The sequence below is a fragment of the Bombina bombina genome, chromosome 1 (genome assembly GCF_027579735.1).
Source record: "Bombina bombina isolate aBomBom1 chromosome 1, aBomBom1.pri, whole genome shotgun sequence".
NCBI classification, from domain to species: Eukaryota; Metazoa; Chordata; class Amphibia; order Anura; family Bombinatoridae; genus Bombina; species Bombina bombina.
In genome coordinates this window covers 166,676,030-166,698,596 of record NC_069499.1, presented here as the reverse complement: position 1 = coordinate 166,698,596, position 22,567 = coordinate 166,676,030, and the positions used below count along the sequence as shown (strand labels likewise).

Below are 22,567 nucleotides of genomic sequence, written 5' to 3'. Positions count from 1 at the left end.
TAAAATAAATCCTAATATAGCTACAATATAATTTATAATTATATTATAGCTATTTTAGGATTAATATTTATTTTACAGGCAACTTTGTAATTATTTTAACCAGGTACAATAGCTATTAAATAGTTAAGAACTATTTAATAGTTACCTAGTTAAAATAATAACAAATTTACCTGTAAAATAAATCCTAACCTAAGATATAATTAAACCTAACACTACCCTATCAATAAAATAATTAAATAAACTACCTACAATTACCTACAATTAACCTAACACTACACTATCAATAAATTAATTAAACACAATTGCTACAAATAAATAAAATTAAATAAACTATCTAAAGTACAAAAAATAAAAAAGAACTAAGTTACAGAAAATAATAAAATATTTACAAAGATAAGAAAAATATTACAACAATTTTAAACTAATTACACCTACTCTAAGCCCCCTAATAAAATAACAAAGCCCCCCAAAATAAAAAATTCCCTACCCTATTCTAAAATACAAATATTACAAGCTCTTTTACCTTACCAGCCCTGAACAGGGCCCTTTGCGGGGCATGCCCCAAGAATTTCAGCTCTTTTGCCTGTAAAAAAAAACATACAATACCCCCCCCCAACATTACAACCCACCACCCACATACCCCTAATCTAACCCAAACCCCCCTTAAATAAACCTAACACTACCCCCCTGATGATCTTCCTACCTTGTCTTCACCATGCCAGGTTCACCGATCCGTCCTGGCTCCAAGATCTTCATCCAACCCAAGCGGGGGCTAGACATCCACTGAAGAAGTCCAGAAGAGGGTCCAAAGTCTTCCTCCTATCCGGCAAGAAGAGGACATCCGGACCGGCAAACATCTTCTCCAAGCGGCATCTTCTATCTTCTTCCATCCGATGACGACCGGCTCCATCTTGAAGACCTCCAGCGCGGATCCATCCTCTTCTTCCGACGACTAGACGACGAATGACGGTTCCTTTAAGGGACGTCATCCAAGATGGCGTCCCTCGAATTCCGATTGGCTGATAGGATTCTATCAGCCAATCGGAATTAAGGTAGGAATTTTCTGATTGGCTGATGGAATCAGCCAATCAGAATATAGTTCAATCCGATTGGCTGATCCAATCAGCCAATCAGATTGAGCTCGCATTCTATTGGCTGTTCCGATCAGCCAATAGAATGCGAGCTCAATCTGATTGGCTGATTGGATCAGCCAATCGGATTGAACTTGATTCTGATTGGCTGATTCCATCAGCCAATCAGAAAATTCCTACCTTAATTCCGATTGGCTGATAGAATCCTATCAGCCAATCGGAATTCGAGGGACGCCATCTTGGATGACGTCCCTTAAAGGAACCGTCATTCGTCGTCTAGTCGTCGGAAGAAGAGGATGGATCCGCGCTGGAGGTCTTCAAGATGGAGCCGGTCGTCATCGGATGGAAGAAGATAGAAGATGCCGCTTGGAGAAGATGTTTGCCGGTCCGGATGTCCTCTTCTTGCCGGATAGGAGGAAGACTTTGGACCCTCTTCTGGACTTCTTCAGTGGATGTCTAGCCCCCGCTTGGGTTGGATGAAGATCTTGGAGCCAGGACGGATCGGTGAACCTGGCATGGTGAAGACAAGGTAGGAAGATCATCAGGGGGGTAGTGTTAGGTTTATTTAAGGGGGGTTTGGGTTAGATTAGGGGTATGTGGGTGGTGGGTTGTAATGTTGGGGGGGGGGGTATTGTATGTTTTTTTTTACAGGCAAAAGAGCTGAAATTCTTGGGGCATGCCCCGCAAAGGGCCCTGTTCAGGGCTGGTAAGGTAAAAGAGCTTGTAATATTTGTATTTTAGAATAGGGTAGTGAATTTTTTATTTTGGGGGGCTTTGTTATTTTATTAGGGGGCTTAGAGTAGGTGTAATTAGTTTAAAATTGTTGTAATATTTTTCTTATGTTTGTAAATATTTTATTATTTTCTGTAACTTAGTTCTTTTTTATTTTTTGTACTTTAGATAGTTTATTTAATTTTATTTATTTGTAGCAATTGTGTTTAATTAATTTATTGATAGTGTAGTGTTAGGTTAATTGTAGGTAATTGTAGGTAGTTTATTTAATTATTTTATTGATAGGGTAGTGTTAGGTTTAATTATATCTTAGGTTAGGATTTATTTTACAGGTAAATTTGTTATTATTTTAACTAGGTAACTATTAAATAGTTCTTAACTATTTAATAGCTATTGTACCTGGTTAAAATAATTACAAAGTTGCCTGTAAAATAAATATTAATCCTAAAATAGCTATAATATAATTATAATTTATATTGTAGCTATATTAGGATTTATTTTACAGGTAAGTATTTAGCTTTAAATAGGAATCATTTATTTAATAAGAGTTAATTTATTTCGTTAGATAAAAATTATATTTAACTTAGGGGGGTGTTAGTGTTAGGGTTAGACTTAGCTTTAGGGGTTAATACATTTATTAGAATAGCGGTGAGCTCCGGTCGGCAGATTAGGGGTTAATAATTGAAGGTAGGTGTCGGCGATGTTAGGTAGGGCAGATTAGGGGTTAATACTATTTATGATAGGGTTAGTGAGGCGGATTAGGGGTTAATAACTTTATTATAGTAGCGCTCAGGTCCGCTCGGCAGATTAGGGGTTAATAAGTGTAGGCAGGTGTCGGCGACGTTGTGGGGGGCAGATTAGGGGTTAATAAATATAACATAGGGGTCGGCGATGTTAGGGCAGCAGATTAGGGGTACATAGGGATAACGTAGGTGGCGGCGGTTTACGGAGCGGCAGATTAGGGGTTAAAAGTGTAATGCAGGGGTCAGCGATAGCGGGGGCGGCAGATTAGGAGTTAATAAGTGTAAGGTTAGGGGTGTTTAGACTCGGGGTACATGTTAGGGTGTTAGGTGCAGACGTAGGAAGTGTTTCCCCATAGGAAACAATGGGGCTGCGTTAGGAGCTGAATGCTGCTTTTTTGCAGGTGTTAGGTTTTTTTTCAGCTCAAACAGCCCCATTGTTTCCTATGGGAGAATCGTGCACGAGCACGTTTTTGATGCCGGCCGCGTCCGTAAGCAACTCTGGTATCGAGAGTTGCATTTGCGGTAAAAATGCTCTACGCTCCTTTTTTGGAGCCTAACGCAGCATTTGTTTGAACTCTCGATACCAGAGTTAAATTTATGGTGCGGCCAGAAAAAAACCCGCGGAGCGTTAACAGCCCTTTTACCGCCGAACTCTAAATCTAGGCCTATATTTGCAACATCCCTGTACAAGTATTATATCACTGAATATTTATTACATCCCTGTACAATTATCACATTCCTGTATATTTATTATGTCCTGCACATTTAATGCATCAATGTACATGTATTACATCCCTGTATATTTATTACATCTCCATTTATGTATTATATCCCTGTATATTTATTATATCCTAATTGATGTATTACATCCCTGTATATTTATTACGACCCCATATATTTATTTTAGCCCTGTATATTTATTACAACCCCTTTTATGTATTATATCCCTGTATATTTATTATATCCCCATATATTTATTATATCCCTGTATATTTATTACATCCCCATATATTTATTATATCCCTGTATATTTATTATATCCCCATATATTTATTATATCCCTGTATATTTATTACATCCCCATATATTTATTATATCCCTGTATATTTATTACTTTCCCATTCATGTATTATATCCCTGTATATTTATTACATCCCCATATATTTATTATATCCCTGTATATTTATTACTTTCCCATTCATGTATTATATCCCTGTATATTCATTATATCCCCATATATTTATTATATCCCTGTATATTTATTACTTTCCCATTCATGTATTATATCCCTGTATATTTATTATATCCCTGTATATTTATTACATCCCCATATATTTATTATATTCCTGTATATTTATTACATCTATGTATATTTATTACATCCCCATATATTTATTATATCCCTGTATATTTATTACATCCCCATATATTTATTATATCCCTGTATATTTATTACATCCCCATATATTTATTATATCCCTGTATATTTATTACATCCCCATATATTTATTATATCCCTGTATATTTATTACATCCCCATATATTTATTATATCCCTGTATATTTATTACATCCCCATATATTTATTATATCCCTGTATATTTATTACATCCCCATATATTTATTATATTCCTGTATATTTATTACATCCCCATATATTTATTATATTCCTGTATATTTATTACATCTCTGTACATTTATTATGCCATGCACATTAGTACATTTACTACATCCGTTTACATATATTGTATCGCTGTATATTAATTACATTCCCATATATTTATTGTATTCGTGTAGATTTATCATATCTCTATATACTTATTATGTCCTGCACATTTACTACAGTTACTACATCCGTGTACATGTATTATATCCCTGAATATTTAGTACATCTCTTTATATTTATTGTATCCCTGTATATTTCTTACATCTCTGTATATTTATTAAATCCTTGTACATTTATTACATCCCTGTATATTTATTACTTCTATGTATATTTATCAAATCTCTGTACATTTATTACATCCCTGTATATTTATTACTTCTATGTATATTTATCAAATCTCTGTACATTTATTACATCCCTGTATATTTATTACTTCTATGTATATTTATTAAATCCTTGTACATTTATTACATCCCTGTATATTTATTACTTCTATGTATATTTATCAAATCTCTGTACATTTATTACATCCCTGTATATTTATTACTTCTATGTATATTTATTAAATCCTTGTACATTTATTACATCCCTGTATATTTATTACTTCTATGTATATTTATCAAATCTCTGTACATTTATTACATCCCTGTATATTTATTACTTCTATGTATATTTATCAAATCTCTGTACATTTATTACATCCCTGTATATTTATTACTTCTATGTATATTTATTAAATCCTTGTACATTTATTACATCCCTGTATATTTATTACTTCTATGTATATTTATCAAATCTTTGTACATTTATTACATCCCTGTATATTTATTACATCCCTTTATATTTATTACATTTACTACATCCCTATACATGTATTGTATCCCTGTATATTTATTGCGTCCCTGTATATTTATTATATCCCTGTATATTTATTACATCCCCATATATTTATTATATTCCTGTATATTTATTACATCTCTGTACATTTATTACATCCCTGCATATTTATTACATCCCTTTATATTTATTACATTTACTACATCCCTATACATGTATTGTATCCCTGTATATTTATTGCGTCCCTATATATTTATTATATCCCTGTATATGTATTACATCCCTATATGTATTAAGTCCCTCTATATTTATTACATCCCTGTACATTTATTACATCGCTCTATATTTATTACATCCCCTATATATATTTTTTTTCCAATAATTTTTTATTGAGGTTTTGCAATAGAAAACAGCGTACAATGATAGCCTTGTAACAGAAAAGACAGGTTTATCATTATGCAATAAACAATGTCATAGGCAACAAAATGAGAAAAGACAAAAATGTAAAAGAGACATAATAATGTATAACACATAGGCTTCTCAAACCTCTATTTTCAGAGTATAATAGCTTAATTGGCTGGGTAGTTGGATGGCCATTTATGGGCCATTTTCTCACAGGAAGCTGAAAAAAACATATGGTATCCAGATTGGCAGCCGCATATGGGCTTGGGGATAGTCAATAACAATCAGCGGGTGAGCACCACTTAAAGTATAAGTTATTGGACCAAAGTATATAGTGAAAGGGGGGGGGAGAAATCAACGGACAATAGCCGTTCAAAGTGAAGTGGGGGAAGGGTGGAGGGGCAGGGCTTTAAAAGCTGGTGAAGCCTTGTGGCACAGGAAGTTAGAGTCATATTGTATACACAATGGTGTAAGTTCTAAGAGGGATGCCTGTCTATATGCATAACAGGGAGGGGAGAAACATAGTCCAATCAGGGTTTCAAAGGTAGTATAATATGACTTGGTCTCCAAATGTGATAAGTACAATGGGCTGAATGAATAATAATATGATAGCAACAATCAGATAGTAGTAGGGTGCTGGGATCAATACCCTTTATAATATGCAATGATTATACTATTGCACTATCGGATGCAACTAGGAGTGGGCTGCGTAGGGTAAATGTTCAGTAAAATATATAAAAATTATGCGGTTATGAAAAGGGAACATTTGAATACATGATATTAATGCATACGTTATGAACTAGTCGCTAGGTTACCCACACTAGTTGAATTCTATACTACGGCAGTTTTAAGCATAGCAGTTGCTCATTAACATATATGTGGGTCCATGTAACAATATTAATAAAAACTCCTGAAGTTACATATATGCTAAGAAATATATGAATTGCAGGTGGATTGTCCCGAGTTGAAACATGCCTGCATCTATTTGGGAGGTGACACATCACCATGGAGCTCATATAGGGTGACATATGTTTTACTGGAACCTGTTCAGAACATAAAATTCCAAAAGGCAACCACCCTTTATATTACATGGGGTTGTGCTATATGCCTCATAATCATGGCAATGTAAAACCAGAATATAATAGCGAGCCATAAAAAACCTGAGTCTTGGTATTCTGAGTGAACCCTTCTCTTTATATATACACTGTCCTGTGTAGTATAATTTGTGACCTCTAGCTGCTAGGTCTATATAAGTTAATTCAGACAGATTTGACCCAGGAGCAGAGTATAAGGGGAATATATTATTAAAAGTGTGCATGTCTTATATGTGTGAGGCTGGGTAAGTCCTCAGAGCATAACAAATCCTCACCCAGCATGTAGCTAGGTTCCCCTAAATAAACTGTTATCTAGATTGCCACAATGTGGTAAGCATCAAGTGACTGTTTAATACATGATATCATAGTTTAGGAAATGAAAGGGTGACATATATAATCTGCCTAAGATGAAAAGTACATCTTGTGCAGATAAAATTGCTATTGATGTTAGTGTACATGGGTGTATACAAAAAAACAAGCATACAGAAGTGTATAAAAGTAGCAGTGTAGAACATAGAACCTTCTTAATATGGATCAAATTATAGTGGGTAAAGCTCTATTGACAGAAACAAAAAATATATTGGATAAGTCTAATATACGTAAACCTGGGTGTATTCCTTGTTTGGTAGCTATAAATGATTATCTGGGTAGACATAGGGGCTTTGTAGTATGAATAAGAGGGCAGGGTACAACATAAGAAAGCATATTTATAACCAATAAAACATTATTATGAAGAAATGACTGAAGAGTCCACAGTTCCGTTGCAATATAAGGGTTAAAACAGTTTATGCTAGCATTGGATATCCTCAACTGGAGGGTAACCAAGTACCTCATAATTGCCAGTTAACAGTGGGAAAACAGTAAACGACTCCTCTTTTTTGCAACAGAGCATATTTGGAAACACGGCAGGTGTGGGGGCCAAACAGATTGTATTGAATCAGCATGTCAGGGAGGGTTTCTTGGTTGTAAGACAAGGGGAGTTGTAAGACAGTATTGAGCCCATATTTTGTGGATATTGGAGCTTCCGCTCCTGCCATGCGACACTGAGCATTTCTTCGCTCCCCCATATATTAGGAACCTGCTCCCCATTCCTCCATTCTCTAAGCAAAGTCACATCCCATACCCCATGGCCAGCCACTCCGACACAGCTCACGATTGAGCAAAGCTCCATATGTAAGTCTGTGGATACAGTGGAGATGCTAGGTCTGAGTTGAGTACAGGGGAGTATTGGTTCTCTAATGTAAAAGATGATTTCCTGCTGCCTCGATGGTTTCCTTATCTCTAGCGCGGGATCTGTCTTGAGTGGGGTACAGTATTCACTGGTTTTAGCGGTGCCATGTGGCAGAATTTCTCTCTTGCTATCCGCCTTCATGAACGCGGAATTAGTTCCCTGTGTGCTCACGGCCCTCAATAGGTTGGAGAGATCTTCATAATCGCTGGACATCCGACAGTCTAAGTCCTCAAGCAGTGCTCGCACCTGTGCAGTAAAATCCCCTTCCATGTGTAGATAATAAGGGTAAGATCCACATGAGAGCTGCTTCACCTCCTAGTAGATTCCAGAAATAGATACCGCTCTGCCCAGTTAGCCCTCAGACTGGGAGAGGGGGGGGGGGGTAGATGGTACTGTGAGATGGGCCGCACCAGTCCTTCTTAGACGAGCTGAATTATATCCTCCGTTTGATAAAGTCACTATGCAAGTGGTTTCATCAGAATCAGGATTGACTCCTTGTGAGGCAGGTAGAGTTATAATAGTAAAAGCTGAAAATATAGTTAGTAAATAATTCTACTTTTGCAAATAGTAAGGAGAGCCAAGTAGATATGCGTATGATCCTGTCTGCGGTTTAGTCACGCCCCCCTATATTTATTAAGTCTCTGTATATTTATTACATCCCTCTACATTTATTACATTCCTATATATATTACATCCCTCTATATTTATTACATGGCCCTATATTTATTACATCCCTGTACACTTATTACATCCCTATATATATTACATCCCTGTACATGTATTACATCCCTCTATATTTATTACATCCCTGTATATTTATTTCATCCCTTTACATTTATTACATCTCTGTATATTTTATTAAATCCCTGTACACTTATTACATCCCTGTATATGTATTACATCCCTTTATAGATATATATAACATCCCTGTACATGTATTACATCCCTCTATATTTATAAAATCTCCCTATATTTATTACATTCCTGTATAATTATTACATCCCTGTACATTTATTACATCTCTCTATATTTATTACATCCCTGTATGTTTATTACATCCCTGTACATTTATTATATCCCTATATATTTATTACATCCCTATATATTTATTACATCTATGAATATTTATTACATCCCTGTACATGTATTACAGCCCTCTTTATTTCTTACATCCCTATACATTTATTACATCGCTGTATATTTATTACATCGCTGTATATTTATTACATCCCTGTATAATTATTCCATCCCTATATATTTATTACATCGCTGTATATTTATTACATCGCTGTATATTTATTACATCCCTGTATAATTATTACATCCCTATATATTTATTACATCGCTGTATATTTATTACATCCCTATATATTTATTACATCGCTGTATATTTATTACATCCCTGTATAATTATTACATCCCTGTACATTTATTACAGCCCTCTTTATTTATTACATTCCTATATATTTATTACACCCCTGTACATTTATTACATCGCTGTATATTTATTAAATTTCTGTATATTTATTACATCGCTGTATATTTATTACATTTCTGTATATTTATTATATCCCTATATATTTATTACATCCCTGTATATTTATTACATCCCTATATATTTATTACATTCCTGTACATTTATTACATTGCTGTATATTTATTATATGGCTGTATATTTATTACATCCCTATATATTTATTACATCCCTGTATATTTATTACATCGCTGTATATTTATTACATCCCTGTATATTTATTATATCCCTATATATTTATTACATCCCTGTATATTTATTACATCCCTATATATTTATTACATCCCTATGTATTTATTACATTCCTGTACATTTATTACATCGCTGTATATTTATTATATGGCTGTATATTTATTACATCCCTATATATTTATTACATCCCTGTATATTTATTAAATCGCTGTATATTTATTACATCCCTGTATTTATTGCTAGCGGTGGCACTGATAAAAATTTTTTTACAAATATGCAAAAACCTTTGAATTTCGAATATTTCTTGTTGAAACGAATACCAACCATTCATGGAACATTAACATTCGTTTTCCTTAAACAAATATAAATGTTCTTTTCCACAGGTAAAGGAAGTTCACCTGTAGCATAAAATACTTACCTTTAGCGTGCTGGAGAGCCGATCTAATCCTAATCCTTTTTCACAGAGCCCCGAGCGCGTTTTTTCCCCCCCTGTATCCTTTTTTCCCCCTTCTTTTGGGATATATAACCTCTATTAAAAATAAAGTAAAAAATAAAAAAATAACCATGTTGACTAATTAGCTATTTCATCTGTGCTCCAGTCCAGATATCCTGAAAATCTTGCATGTTAGGGAGGACTGGATTTGAAAAACCCTAAACACACCAGTGGGGTATTCAGTTTTTGGGCTGCCCTAGGCACCAGGAAATCTGCTACCACCCACCTCAACAACATTCATATATGTCTTATACATTTCTCACAACCTGGGGCCAGAATGGAATGCCAGGTACCCCCATTAAACAACCAGGAATTGTTGTCTAGCAATAAAGTGAATACATAAAGGATTTGGAGAGCATAAAAACATATCATGCCATACAACTCCCCCTATGCTTTTACTGTACTCATTAGTATGGAGTTAAACAAAGGTGATTTTACAAACTGTTCAACATAGAGTTGCCTACCATACAGAAATAACTGTCCCATGTTGCAGATTCTCAGAACCTGACCCAAACCACACACTGGAGGAACGAGTGGTCCTATGGTACTTCAGTCAGCTAGACAGCAATGGCAGTGAAGACATAAATAAAAAGGAGATGAAACCCTTTAAAAGATATGTGAAGAAGAAAGCTAAGCCAAAGAAATGTGCCCGACGCTTCATCGATTACTGCGACCTAAATAAAGATAAATCCATCTCCTTGTCAGAGCTAAAAGGATGTCTTGGAGTCCGCAAGGAACTAGGTAATTACCCTGTCTTTTGCTAAAATAAATTATTTTTACTTGTTATTTTATGTGTTCATGTCACAAGTAGCCTTCTACCGATCCCTGGCTGATATTATCTGTTTATATTTTTTATATTTTTGGCCACTTATGCTAGCTTTGAGATTGTAATATAACATTTTTATTCACATGTAGTAAATAAACTTTGCAATATATATGTATTATTTTTCTCAATTTTCCGGTAAAAATTTAACTTTCATGATTCAGATAGAGCATAAAATTTTAATCACTATCTTCTACTGAGCATGTGCAAGATTCACAGGATATATGAATATGCATTTTGTGATTGGCTGACGGCTGTCACATGATGCATTATGAAGGAAAATGTAAATAACTTTGACATTTGTCAGAAAAAAAATCTACTACACATTTGATATTCAAACTATGCGCCAATTGTATAAAGATTTCTGGGCTGGTAAAATTCTTTAAGAATGGTGGTATTATATAAAGCCACTTTTTACCCTGAAAACAGGGTGTCTCGCTAATATACTGCATTTTCGGATGGGAAGAAGATGCATACATTAGAAAAGTGCACAATGAAAATAGTAATCTAAAAATCATTCAAAATTAATAACTGAACCATTTACACAAAAATATTCAGGAAAAATTTTTGGGCTAGATTACAAGTAATGTGCTAATTTATTGCACAAATAACCAGCTATTACAAGTGGCTGGTTATTGCTACAGGGACCTTGCGGTAGCAACTAGCGCTTATAAAATTAAACATCAGATCTCTGGTTAATTTTATAAAATTGTATAAATAACAAAAATAGTAAATAGAAAGATATGAGAGTAAATCTATAGCCTTGCAAAGAAAGGGAATTCAGCACTCATTTCAAAATGTCATTTTATTGTTAATCAAACATGATTTAAAAAGCTTCTGTGTGACACACCCAATAAAAGAAACATAGTATACCTATGCATATACATCACATTCCTGAAAACAATATGTAACCACTTCAGCTTATAATAGCTGCAATCCTTGGCCACAAGTTAAAGGGACACTGAACCCACATTTTTTTCTTTGGTGATTCAATTTTAAGCAACTTTCTAATTTACTCCTATTATCAATTTTTTTTCGTTCTCTTGCTATCTTTATTTTGAAGACATCTAAGCTTTTTTCTTGGTTCAGAACTCTGGACAGCACATTTTTATTGGTGGATGAATTTATCCACCAATCAGCAAGGACAACCCAGGATGTTCACCAAAAATAGGCCGGCATCTAAACTTACATTCTTGCATTTCAAATAAAGATACCAAGAGAATAAAGAAAATTTGATAATAGGAGTAAATTAGAAAGTTGCTTAAAATTTCATGCTCTATCTGAATCATGAAAAAAAAATTGGGTTCAGTGTCCCTTTAAGAGACATACATAAGTGTTATACAGAGGGCCTGCGTTCTTGCCGTCTCTGCACTAAAGTTGGTACACAACTGTATTGCTGTAAAAACAAGGCTGTTGATATTAATTAGACTAAAGTCCAGAATAATTTTCCCAGTAAATGACCGTGGCTTTCGCTGCACTCTAGGTCGAACCGGACTGGAAATGAATCCTAGGCTATAGACACATTTGTAATGCCAATATACAATATGCTTACGTGATCCTGTGTGGAGCGGCTTACATTTCCCTCCTGGGACTCCCTTTGGTGAGAGCTCGTATACAAACGAGTAGCATGTTAGCGACCTGTAAGCCCTTCTACTCCTCTGTCTATCACTGATACATTGGGACAATTAACTTCAGGGAAAAAACAGCAATCTCCTTCCCACAGAATATCCTTCCCAAATCGTATCAAAGAGATCCACAGCAAGTGCTGCAATCGGCTTTGTGTCAGCCTTCACTACAGGAACCAAACAAAGTCAGCTTGACAGGGAGCACTTCATACCTCACACCTATGACTGTCCAGGTAGGTATAGGTATAAGAAAATAGTGTCCCGACTGGAGTCCTTAGAAAGATCATGTCAGGGTTTTTTCCCTGTTTTGTTTGCCATGTGCTGCTGGCAGCCATTTTACTCACCTCTCTTGCTGACTATGGTGCACTGTGGGGGATGCTGCTCATTTCCTGCACTTCCTTTTATGGCCAGACTGGTGTGCATCATCCGTGTGAGACAGGATGCAGTCTCAGAATTGTGATGTCATCACTTATTATTTAAAGGGCCTCTGTTCAGTATGCTTTGCCTTTGCGTTGTCTCAGACCTGTTTGTGAGAGTTCCTGTGTATTACCTGGCTGCCTGACGTCCTTCCTGGTTCCTGATCCCTGGCTTGTTCCTGACTTTCCTGTTTTCCTTGTTCCTGTTTCCGGCTCGTCTGACTATTCGCTTTGGCTCCTGACTCGGCTCGTCTGACTACCAGCTCTGGATTTGACTCCTGGCTTGTTATTTGACTTGTGGACTTTTTATTAATTTTTGCTATTAATAAAGGTGTGATTATTATTGCACTTCTTGTCTCAGTCTGATTCCTGGCACCCTGACATTACGCAAAGGCCATGAATCCTGATGGTGCTAATAATCCACCTTTACCTGCCATCATTTCCAGGATGGATGTACAGGATCACCGCTTGGATCAATTTGCACTAGCCCTGCAAACCCTGCTGACTCGCACTGCACATTTGGACCAAAGTGTCCCGCAAGTTATGGCTGCTCCTGTTTCTGATGCTGCACCTATGCCTACCAGGAGCATGTCTGGTTCTGCACCTCTACCTCAGCGATATGGAGGTGATCCTATTCAGTGCAGAGGGTTTTTAAACCAGGTGGGCATTTACTTTGAGATGTTACCTCAGGCGTTTCCCTCTGACAGAGCTAAGGTGGGATTTCTCATCTTGTTACTCTCTGACACAGCTCTTGCCTGGGCTAATCCCTTGTGGGAGACTAATAAACCTGTGATTTCAAATTACCCTGAATTTGTGGCCTCCTTTCGAAGGGTATTTGATGTTCCAGCTCGCTCCTCCTCTGCTGCTAAACAACTCATGTCCATTCAGCAAGGTATAAGATCTGTTGCTCAGTATGCTATTGAGTTCTGTAAGCTTGCCGCAGAGGTAGGTTGGAACAATGAAGCCCTTGTTGCCACCTTCTTTCATGGGCTCTCTGATGCGATTAAAGACGAAGTTGCTGCCAGAGATTTACCAGAGTATCTCGAGGCATTGGTGTCTTTTTTGATCCTAATTGACATCAGACTAAGTGAGAGGTCCTCTTTCAAGGAGCGTTTGCGGAAGCCTCATGTTCCATTGTCTCCTACGTGTTCGTTCCCACCCATGCCTCCCTCTCCTCCCATGCCTCCTGGTCCTGAGTCTCCTGGTACTGCTGAGCCGATGCAGTTGGGATTCACGCGTCTCTCTGTGGCGGAGAGGGCCTTTAGGAGGAGGGAGGGGCTCTTCCTCTATTGTGGGTTACAGGGTCACCTTTTGAAGTCTTGTCCTACACGGCCGGGAAATGCTTGCACCTAAGGTCCTGTTGGGGGACGACCTTGGGTGGTTTATCCTCGTCCCCGGAACCGCTTAAGGAGAAACCTTTGGTCACGGTTGTCCTTTCCTGGGTGGACTCCTCCATAGTCACTCAGGCTCTTGTTGACTCCGGTGCTGCGGGCTATTTCATTGGCAGTGCTTTTGTATCCTGTTTTGCCTCGGTCCATTCCGCTTGCTATTGAGGCCATTGATGGCAGGCCCCTTCAGCCCGCACTCGTTACTCATGAAACTGCTCCATTGTCCATGGCTGTTGGGGCTCTCCATTTTGAAACCCTCCAGTTCCAGGTGATAAACTCTCCACATTTTTCGGTTGTTCTGGGTTATCCCTAGCTCCAAAGGCATAATCCCATCGTGGTCCCCGCAATGTATTTCCACTTGTCTTCGGAAACCAGTTAAAGTCTTGTGCACTTCTTCGGTATCTCAATTGCCAGAGGAGTACCAAGAGTTCCTAGACGTTTTTGACAAGGTGCGTGCCAGTACGTTGCCTCCTGACCAGTCTTACGATTGTGCCATAGACCTGCAACCCAGAGCCATTCCTCCTCGGGGCCGGGTGTACCCTCTGTCTGTTGCAGAGAATTGTGCTATGGAGGAGTATGTTGCCAATGCTCTGTTGCAGGGGATCATCCACAAATCCTGCTCTCCTGCAGGGGCTGGCTTCTTCTTTGTAAAGAAAAAGGGTGGAGAGTTAAGACCATGCATCGATTATAGGGGTTTTAATCGTCTTACCATTAAGAATGCTTACCCTATTCCGCTCATTACGGAACTCTTTGACCGCCTCAAGGGAGCTACGGTCTTCACTAAACTTGATTTGAGAGGAGCGTACAATCTCGTTAGGGCCACAAATGGAAAACAGCATTTAACACCAGGAGCAGGCATTATGAGTATCTTATAATGCCTTTGGAATATGTAATGCTCCTGCTGTTTTTCAGGAATTTATTAATGATTTCCTACGAGATATGTTGCAACAGTGTGTTGTGGTGTACTTAGACGACATCCTCATACACTCACCCACACTTGAGGCTCATCGTTCTGATGTTACACGGGTTCTTCATAGATAGGCTGACCATATTGCCGCTTTAAGAAGGAACACATATGAAAAATACATATGTGAGGGTTCTTATACAAAACCATTTCTTTAAACAGCCCTGAAAACAGCCCTTACATATGTATTTTTCATATGTGTCCCTTTTTAAAGCGGCAATATGGTCAGCCTATTCATAGACTACATGAGAATGGCCTGTTTTGTAAACTCGAGAAATGTAAGTTCCATCAGACTCAAGTAATCTTCCTAGGTTATGTTATCTCTGTTGCAGGGTTCTCCATGGATCCTGACAAGTTATCTGCAGTTCTGCAGTGGCCTCGCCCAGTTGGTCTTCGGTCTATTCAACGTTTTTTGAGGTTCGCCAATTACTATAGAAAGTTTATTAAAAACTTTTCTTCCTTGCTTAAACCTATCACAGACATGACCCGTAAAGAGAATGATCCCCTCCATTGGTCACCTACTGCCATTAAGGCCTTTGATAGTCTTAAGACTGCCTTTGCTGCCGCTCCAGTTCTGGCTCATCCTAACCCTGTCCTGCTTTTCGTTCTTGAGGTCGATGCGTCTGAGACTGGAGTAGGTGCCCTCTTGTCTCAACGTCCTACGCCTGACGGTTCCTTGCATCCATGTGGTTTCTTCTCTAAGAAATTGTCTCCAGCAGAGTGCAATTATGAAATTGGTGACAGGGAATTACTGGCCACAATTTTGGCACTCAAGAAATGGAGGCATCTTCTCGAGGATACTAGCATGCCAGTGCTCATTCTTACTGACCACAAGAATTTACCTTATCTATCTGAAGCAAAACGTTTGTCGCCCCGACAGGCCAGATGGGTGCTATTTTTGTCTCAGTTTAATTATGTGGTCTCCTACCTGCCTGGTAGTAAGAATGTAAGGGCTGATGCCCTCTCTCGACAATTTTCGCCTCTGTCCAAGGAGGAGTCTGTACCTACTCCTGTTATACCTCCTGACCATATTTTGGCTACCATACGTACTAATTTGACTTTTCCCTTGGGGAGGAGATCCTGGCTGCACAAACCAATGCACCTCCTGAGAAACCTAGTGGTAAGTGTTTTGTTCCTGAGAATCTTCAAACTAAACTTTTGCACACTTACCACTATCCTAAAGCCGCAGGTCACCCAGGCAAGAACCAAATGATTTGGTCTGTCATTCGACAATTCTGGTGGCCAGGTCTTCGTTCCGATGTTGCTGCGTATGTTGCCTCCTGCTCAGTTGGTGCACAGAATAAGACTCCTCAACGTCTTCCTGTGGGTCTTCTTCAACCTATTGCTAATGGTAAGTGTCCTTGGACAAATCTTTCCATGGACTTCGTTGTCAAGCTCCCTGTTTCCAATGGCAATACTGTTATCCTTATGGTGGTTGACTGTTTTTCTAAAATGTCACATTGCATTCCCTTGATGAAGCTGCCTACCGCTCAGGAGCTTGCTTCAATTTTTGCCTGGGAGGTCTTCCGTTTACATGGGTTACCCAAGGAGATAGTGTCGGACTGGGGCAGCCAGTTTGTTTCCAGATTTTGGCGTTCCTTTTGTGCTCAAATGGGGATCCAGCTTTCCTTCTCCTCGGCATATCACCCTCAATCCAATGGGGCTGCGGAACGGTCTAATCAAGCTCTGGAACAGTTCCCCTATTGCTATGTCTCATATCACCACAATAATTGGTCTGAACTGTTACCTTGGGCAGAGTTTGCTCGTAATAGTGCTTCCTCCAAGTTATCCCCGTTCATGGCGAATTATGGATTTCAACCATCCTTGTTGCCCGATTCATTCATGTCTCAGGGTATTCCGGCTTTGGAGGAGCATCTCCGGCAACTCCGTTCCACGTGGGTGCAGATTCAGGATTGCCTTCATCGTTATATGCAGCGCCAAAAGTTCCAGACTGATCATAGGCGTCTGCCCGCACCTTCCAGGTTGGTGAGAGAGTTTTGCTGTCCTCCCGCAATTTGAACCTTCGTGTGCCTTCCAATAATTTGACTCCCGATTATGTTGGTCCTTTTTGAATACTCCGACGGGTTAATTCTGTGGCCTACGCTCTTTACCTTCCTCCTGCTATGCGCATCTCCAATTTTTTTTCATGTCTCCCTCTTGAAACCATTGGTTTGTAATCGGTTTACCACTGTGTTGCCTCGTCCCCGTCCTATCTTTGTTGACAACCATTAGGAGTATGAGGTCAGCAGCATTATTGACTCTCGTATGTCCATGGGCCGTGTACAGTATTTGGTTCACTGGAGGGGCTACGGTCCGGAGGAGCGTTCTTGGATTCCCTCCTCTGATGTTCATGCTCCCGCCCTCCTCCGTGCCTTCCATGCCCGTTTCCCCAATAAGCCTTTTGTCCTCCCATGGGGGAGGGGTCGTTGAGGGGAGGGTACTGTCAGGGTTTTTTCCCTGTTTTGTTTGCCATGTGCTGCTGGCAGCCATTTTACTCACCTCTCTTGCTGACTATGGTGCATTGTGGGGGATGCTGCTCATTTCCTGCACTTCTTTTTATAGCCAGACTGGTGTGCATCATCCGTGTGAGACAGGATGCAGTCTCAGAATTGTGATGTCATCACTTATTATTTAAAGGGCCTCTGTTCAGTATGCTTTGCCTTTGCGTTGTCTCAGACCTGAGAGTTCCTGTGTATTACCGGACTGCCTGACGTCCTTCCTGGTTCCTGATCCCTGGCTTGTTCCTGACTCTGCTGTTTTCCTTGTTCCTGATTCCGGCTCGTCTGACTATTCGCTTTGGCTCCTGACTTGGCTCGTCTGACTACCAGCTCTGGTTTTGACTCCTGGCTTGTTATTTGACTTGTGGACTTTTTATTATTTTTTGCTATTAATAAAGGTGTGATTATTTTTGCACTTCTCGGCTCAGTCTGATTCCTGGCACCCTGACAGATCAAAAGAAAAAGCCTTAGCCGACAACATATGTGTTTCACCCCACAGGCAATCTCGTGCTGGGGCTTCGTCAGGGCTCTAATCTCTTCAACTCAAAACATCCTTTTTTTTACCTGGTGTGGCCCAGCCTACTGTTTTCAAGTTACCTGTTAGCTTAACACATTACCTAACAGCTATTTTATTCTATACATAATAATATATACATATATACATCTATTAATACAGAAAAAAAGTCTCTTTGTATCTTTGTATTAAAAACCTCGTTTTTAATACAAAGATCCACTTGGCCTCTTTCTGAAGAAATAATTTGTCTACATCACCCCCTCTATTGTTTGGATCCCCCGTATCAATAGCCATAAATTTAAGAGAGCTTGGATTACCTGCATGATATTTAGTAAAGTGTCTAGCAACATTAGTATCCATCTTATAATATATGTCATCTCTGTGTTCTTGGATCCTATTTTTGTGGATGCGTTTAGTTTTTCCCACGTAAAAACGGGAGCATCCGCACAGCAGTAAATATACCACCCCCACTGAGTCACAATTAAAGAAGAACCTTATATCAAACTCTTTAATACAATTTCCAGAAAATCTTTGACTCTTTTCCATATAGAGACAGTAAACAGACTTCCCACAGGGAAAGCTTCCTTTATGCCCCTATTTTTCCTGAGCCAATCTGCTGCAGAGGGGCTTTTTTCAAACTTACTTTTTACTAATTTATTTTTCAGATTTGGAGCTCTTTTTGCTGTGAGTAGGGGAAAATCTCCCACAAACTCTTTCACCTTATCATCCAGGTGCAAAATATACCAATTTTTAAAGTGTATCTCTAAGGTTTTTCCATTGATTGTTATATGTTGTAATGAATCTTATTTGTCTAGTGTTATCCTTTTGTTTACTTTGATAAAGTAGATTATCCCTATCCTACTTTTCTGGCTCTGACATAGGCTTTGTTTATACATTTGTTGGAGTATTCTCTTTTATGAAACCATCATAGGTATTGCATGTTCATCAAATTTGTTAAAGGACCAGTCAACAGTGTAGATTTGCATAATCAACAAATGCAAGATAACAAGACAATGCAATATCACTTAGTCTGAACTTTTAATAAGTAGTAGATTTTTTTTTTCAGACAATTTTAAAAGTTATGGCTATTTCCACCTCCCCCTGTGCCATGTGACAGCCATCAGCCAATCACAAATGCATACACATACCATGTGACAACCATCAGTCAATCACAAATATATACACGCTTATTCTGTGAATTCTTGCACATGCTCAGTAGGAGTTTAAATATAAAAAGACTGCGTATTTGTTAAAGGAAGTAAATTGGAAAGTTGTTTAAAATTGCATGCTCTATCTGAATAAGGAAACTTTAATTTTGACTTGAGTGTCCCTTTAAGGGATGAGCAATTACGCCTTAGTCTGAGAAACTGGCCTACTGGAATACCCTTTATAAGGGACTGGAGGTGAGCACTTCCAATATACTATTGATGGCGTTCATTTTCTATGATTTTCTGTAACTATAGATGCTCCCTCCCTCTTTATGTTTATATCTAGAAAGGATAGTTATTTAGTGTTGATTTAACTGGTTAGAAAAATGTTATTGTTCACATTTAAGTTGCTTATGAAAATATTCAATCTATCAATAGGACCATCCCACAGTAATAGGATGTCGTCTACATACCTTATCCGTAATAGGACTAATTCCTCAAAATTGTCACTGAAATTGTCAAAAATGTCATGTTCCCAGGCCCCCAGACAAGCATATGTGGGGGCACATACTGCCCTCATTGCTGTGCCCTGCACCTGCCTGTAGATCCTACCATCAAAAGAGAATATGTTATTTTCTAGTATAAATTCAAGTAACTCACAGACAAAATCGGTGTTTGTCAAAGTTTGGGCCTCTTGCTTTCAAAAAGGACCTTATTGCTCCTATACCAACATTATGTGGTATAGAGGAATAAAGACTTTCTACATCTAAGGACACTAGTAGAGTGTCTTCAGATACAGTTATTCATCAAGCTTTTTTAACCGGTCACCAGTATCTTTTACATAGGAGGGAAGGTTGGCCAGGAAGGGGCGCAGAAAGAAGTCAACATACTGTCGAAGGTTCTCAGTACAGCTACCAATACCAGATACAATGGGTCTACCTGGGGATTTTTTCATGCTTTTATAAACCTTTGGAATAGTATAAAATACAGGCATTTTGGGGAATTCAGGGTACAAAAACTTAAATTCTTGCTGAGAAATTAGTCTTTCGTTCATCGCCTTATTTAGTAGCTTAAACAGGTCTGACTGTATCGTTTTAGTCAGGTTTAAAGGGACAGTATACTATAAAATTGTTTTTCCCTTAATGTGTTTCCAATTACTTTTGTTACCAGCTGCAGAGTATAAAATGTATAAGATTTGCTTTTTTAAGGCTTATTTGTGTATATGAATTAGCTGATTTTGTGTTTTAAAGCCACAACCTAATAAAATGGGCTGAGCTTGTAGGTATAATCAGATCTCATTACTTTATCACATTGTGTACATATACATGCTTCTTTATCTTATATCTGTCCATAAACCAATCACCAATACTTGGAGAGAACAATGGAAAATTAAAATTTTATTACTTTATCTCTTCTATACCCCACTGGGAGTGTAATTTCTTCTACTGGCTGTGTTAACACAGCTTGGCATCGAGACCAAAAACTTTCAGGATGGGTGGGGATACCACGGGCTAAATCAACTATTTCATATGCCAATATAAACATAATGGAAATACTTGTAAACAATTTAATACACTCCAGCAGGTAAAGTGGATCATTGGGAACAATTTAAAGGGGAGAACATTTTTTAGTAAACTGTCCCTTTAAACTTAGTTTTGTGAACTGTTCCTGTACTCCTAGCTGTCTTCTCACTTCAACTATATAGTTAGCCTCGTCCATAAGAACCAGATTGCCGCCCTTGTCTGCTGGCTTGATTGTGATATTTATGGCTGTAGTTAACTCTTTGAGGGCCTGTCTTTCACTCCACGTCAAATTGTCCCCATATATGTGTAGGTATTTCTATTTCTTTTTTATTGGGTGTGTCACACAGAAGCTCTTTGAATCATGTTTGATTAAAAATAAAATGAAATTGTGCTGAATTCCCTTTCTTTACCAGAGGATATAGATATCCTCTCATATATTTTTTTTATTTTTAAACAAAGGGTCTGCACCATTACCTTTAAAAAAGGCACAAAACAATAATCAGGTTTATCATACCTGACATAAGAAACTGTTTTTTCTCTCTCTTTTGTACATTTATTTTTAATTTTATAAATGTACACAAAATGCCCCCAAAAAGTGTGATGTGTGATATATTTTCTTAAAAGATAAAGATAGTAGCATCTTTATTTTTAATAAAATAACTGTAAAAATCAGTTTTTGGGGTTTAGAAGGAGCGGCTGTAGGGTGTTGGAAAAAAAATAGCACTGAAAAGTGCCTTTACATTGCGGTCTATGTGTGTTCCCTGTAAATATATATGTATATAGTTATATTAACAGATAAATATATACTGTATATGTATATAGTTATATTAACAGATAAATATATACTGTATATAGTCCTATTAACAGATACAGTAAATGTATATACACCTATTAACAGATAAATATATATGTATATTCACATATTAACACATAAATATATATGTATATACACATATTAACAGATAAATATATATGTATAAACACATATGAACAGATAAATATATATGTATATACACCTATTAACACATAAATATATATGTATATACACATATTAACAGATAAATATATATGTATAAACACATATGAACAGATAAATATATATGTATATACACCTATTAACACATAAATATATATGTATATACACATATTAACAGATAAATATATATGTATATACACATATTAACAGATAAATATATATGTATATACACATATTAACAGATAAATATATATGTATATACACATATTAACAGGTATATATATATATATATATATTTATATATATATATATATATATATATATATATATATATATATATATACACATATTAACATATTCATATACATGTATATACACATATTAACAGATAAATATATATGTATATAGTCATATTAACAGATACAGTAAATGTATATGTATATAGTTATATTAGCAGATAAATATATATATATATATATATATATATATATATATATATATGTATATAGTCCTATTAACAGATACAGTAAATGTATATGTATATACACATATTAACATATTCATATACATGTATATACACATATTAACAGATAAATATATATGTATATAGTCCTATTAACAGATACAGTAAATGTATATGTATATACACATATTAACAGATGCAGTAAATGTATATGT

At 37.2% G+C, this 22,567-nt stretch overlaps 1 protein-coding gene across 1 annotated transcript in view; it reads left to right on the top strand.

Moving 5' to 3' along the window:
* Positions 1 to 22,567, top strand: part of SMOC1 (SPARC related modular calcium binding 1) — a 402,783-nt gene that overhangs the window by 358,273 nt on the left and 21,943 nt on the right. The window contains exon 11 of the mRNA XM_053697708.1: positions 10,508 to 10,755. Coding sequence (XP_053553683.1) covers positions 10,508 to 10,755 — 248 coding nt within the window. The remainder of the gene's footprint in view (positions 1 to 10,507; positions 10,756 to 22,567) is intronic.